The 2,869-nt window shown below is 47.3% G+C and overlaps 1 protein-coding gene across 1 annotated transcript in view; it reads left to right on the forward strand.

Annotated features, from left to right (window-relative positions):
• LOC107110459 (cytochrome P450 2K1-like) overlaps positions 1-2,869 on the forward strand; it is a 17,610-nt gene that overhangs the window by 5,311 nt on the left and 9,430 nt on the right. The window contains exons 2-3 of the mRNA XM_015411246.1: positions 473-635; positions 1,882-2,031. Of these exons, the coding sequence (XP_015266732.1) occupies positions 473-635; positions 1,882-2,031 (313 nt within the window). The remainder of the gene's footprint in view (positions 1-472; positions 636-1,881; positions 2,032-2,869) is intronic.

A 2,869-nucleotide genomic window follows, 5' to 3' on the forward strand; every position in this document is an offset into this window, starting at 1 on the left:
TTAGTGCTTAAAAATCTCCAAGAAGAAAAGGTGAGAGAGAGAGCATTAAGTAGTAGAGGCTTCATGGAAAAGGTTTGTTGCTGTTGATAATGTTATGTAGGGATATTATTATGGTATTTAGAGATCCTTCGCAAAGTGAATCAAGCGCATTACCCCCTCCCCGAAAATATCATTTTTCCATTAAAGACATAGCATTTTCAAGTCACCACTAGACAAGACTATTCAGAAAGTTCCTGCCCAATCCAATGGTGAGCGTAGGAACTACCTTCTTGCTTCTGTAAGTGATTGTTTACATTGCCTTCGATATTGCTTCTTCTTCTTCTTCTTCTTCTTCTTATTCAGAAAGTTCCTGCTCAATCCAATAGTGAGCGTAGGAACTACATTCTTGCTTCTGTAAGTGATTATTTACATTGCCTTCGTCATTTCTTCTTCTTCTTTTTCTTCTTCTTCGTCTTCTTCTTCTTCATTTCAGCTATCCAAGCAGTACGGCCCTGTCTTCAGAATTCACACTGGACCCCAGAAAATGGTCGTACTGGCAGGATTTGAGACCATAAAGGAGGCTCTCGTGAACCAGGCAGATGCCTTTGCGGAGAGGCCCGTAATCCCAATTTATCAGGATTGTTCCAAAGGCTACGGTGAGGCCTTTCTGTCTGTGTACAATTCAGTCTTCTTTGCATACATGTAGCCATGCCAACGGAATTGCTTCTAAACTAACCCTAACTCAATGGAGAGATGTCAGTTTGGATCCAGCGACTGAGGGAATGAAACTTTCTCACCTTCCTCTTTGCAACTGCCCATTCTCAGGCATTCTCTGCAGTCTGTAGGGAATTTGCGAATTTTTTTCCCTAGTGTTTTTCGATTAGGGTATATTGAACCGAATTCCCCCCCCCCCCAAGTTTCCCGAAAAATGCAAAATTCGAATCAACAAATCAGGGATTTTTCAGTAATCCTGTATTTTTCAGGTCCAATAGACCCAAGAAGAAATAAATAGGGGAAAACTGCAGGCCAGAAGCTGTGCCCACAGGGAGCAGTCTGCTCCCCATGGGGAGCAGCTGATCCTGGGATGACTTCTCTTGCAGCCCGGTTTAAACCAAGCCAAGCTGAGGCCGAGGGGAGCTCTCAGCTCCTGCGGCCCTGGCCAATCTTTGGCCGACATCTCTTGCAGCTCGGTTTAAACCAGAAAGAGAAGAGACGCCAGCTCCAGCCAAGGCAGCATGAAGTTCTCAGCTCCTGCCGCCCCGGATGATCCTCCCTTGCAGCTCGGTTTAAACCCCAGCTGATGCTGGGCTGCCTTCTCTCGCAGCTCGGTTTAAACCAAACTGCAAGAGGAGCCAGCCCCAGCTGAGGTGGCAGGGAGCTTGCCGCTCCCACTGCCCTAGCTGATCCTCTCTTGCAGCTTGGTTTAAACCAAACTGCAAGAGGAGCCAGCACCAGTTGAGGCTGATCCTGGGCTGACTTCTCTTGCAGCCCGGTTTAAACTGGACTGTGGGAGAAGCCAGCCAGCCCCGAGTCGAGCCAGCAGAGGCTGTCTTCTGCAGCCACTTTAAAGTTTAAAGGGACTGCAGAAGCCCAACAAATAGGTGAGAGGCAGGAGCAATCTGCTGTTTTAGGGTCTACCGGTAATTCCCGAATACCTCCAGGATTTTCTCAGGATTTCCCCCCCTGGTTTTCCCAAGAAAATCAGATACATTTGGGATGCCGATAAGGTATTTTTGGGGGTATGTTTTTGGCCTGAATAGATCTGGACACAAGTGCACAATTAAGCAACATTTTTTTTAAAAAAATGGAACCCCTTCTTCACATCCATCCCCAAGCATTATAGCAGAGGATTTTCAAGAATGCAGTTACAGTGATATGGAACTTTGTCCTGTTTCTCCCTAGGCATTATTTTTTCTCATGGAGAAAACTGGAAGGTAATGCGCCGGTTTGCTGTAAGCACATTACAGGAGTTCGGAATGGGCAAGAAGACCACAGAAGACAAAATAGTCGAAGAGTGCCATTTTCTAAGACAGAAATTTGAATCTTTTGAAGGTAAGCGCTCGTTTTTTAATCGTTGCCTTTGGGAGGTGTGGAGAATTGCATTTTATTTTGAGATTTGCAAAAAAACCCTCACACTTGTTTTTAAAAGTTTCCCCCCCTCTCCCTTTCATCACTGGCATTTGCCTTACAGTCTTCCAGAATCAAAACATCTTCACTCCCTCATGCCTGGCAAAGAGCCTCACAGTCTTATCTTCCTAGAATCGTTGGGGTGCATCCCTCCCTTGCTTCATTGCCCAGCTAGGGTTGCCAGCTCTTGTGTGGGAACTTCCTGGAGATTTGGGGGTGGAGTCTGGGGAGGGTGGGGTTTAGGGAGGGGAGGGACCTCAGCGAGGTATAATGTCACAGGGTCTACCTGCCCGATGCTGGGAAAGATTGAAGGTCAAAGAAGACGGGGACGGCAAAGGATGAGATGGTTAGACAGTGTCATAGATGCAACGAACATGAAGTTGAGCCAACTTCAGAGGACGGCGGAAGACCGGAAGGCCTGGCGTGATCTGGTCCATGGGGTCGCGAAGAGTCGGACTCGACTGTCCGACTGAACAACAACCACCACCCGCCAAAGCGGCCATTTTCTCCCAGGGGAACCGATCTCTGTAGTCTGGAGATGAGCTGTGATTCCAGGAAATCTCTGGGCCCCTGCTACTTGGGAGGAAAGTGATGGCGAACCTAAACAGCATGATAAAAAGTAGAGACATCACCCTGCCAACAAAAATCCGCATGGTCAAAGCAATGGTATTCCCAGTAGTCATGTATGGCTGCGAGAGTTGGACTATAAGGAAGGCCGAGTGCCGAAGAATAGATTCTTTTGAACTATGGTGCTGGAGAAGAC

Source organism: Gekko japonicus, unplaced genomic scaffold (assembly GCF_001447785.1).
Source record: "Gekko japonicus isolate JY-2015 unplaced genomic scaffold, Gekko_japonicus_V1.1 scaffold1595, whole genome shotgun sequence".
Taxonomy (NCBI): domain Eukaryota; kingdom Metazoa; phylum Chordata; class Lepidosauria; order Squamata; family Gekkonidae; genus Gekko; species Gekko japonicus.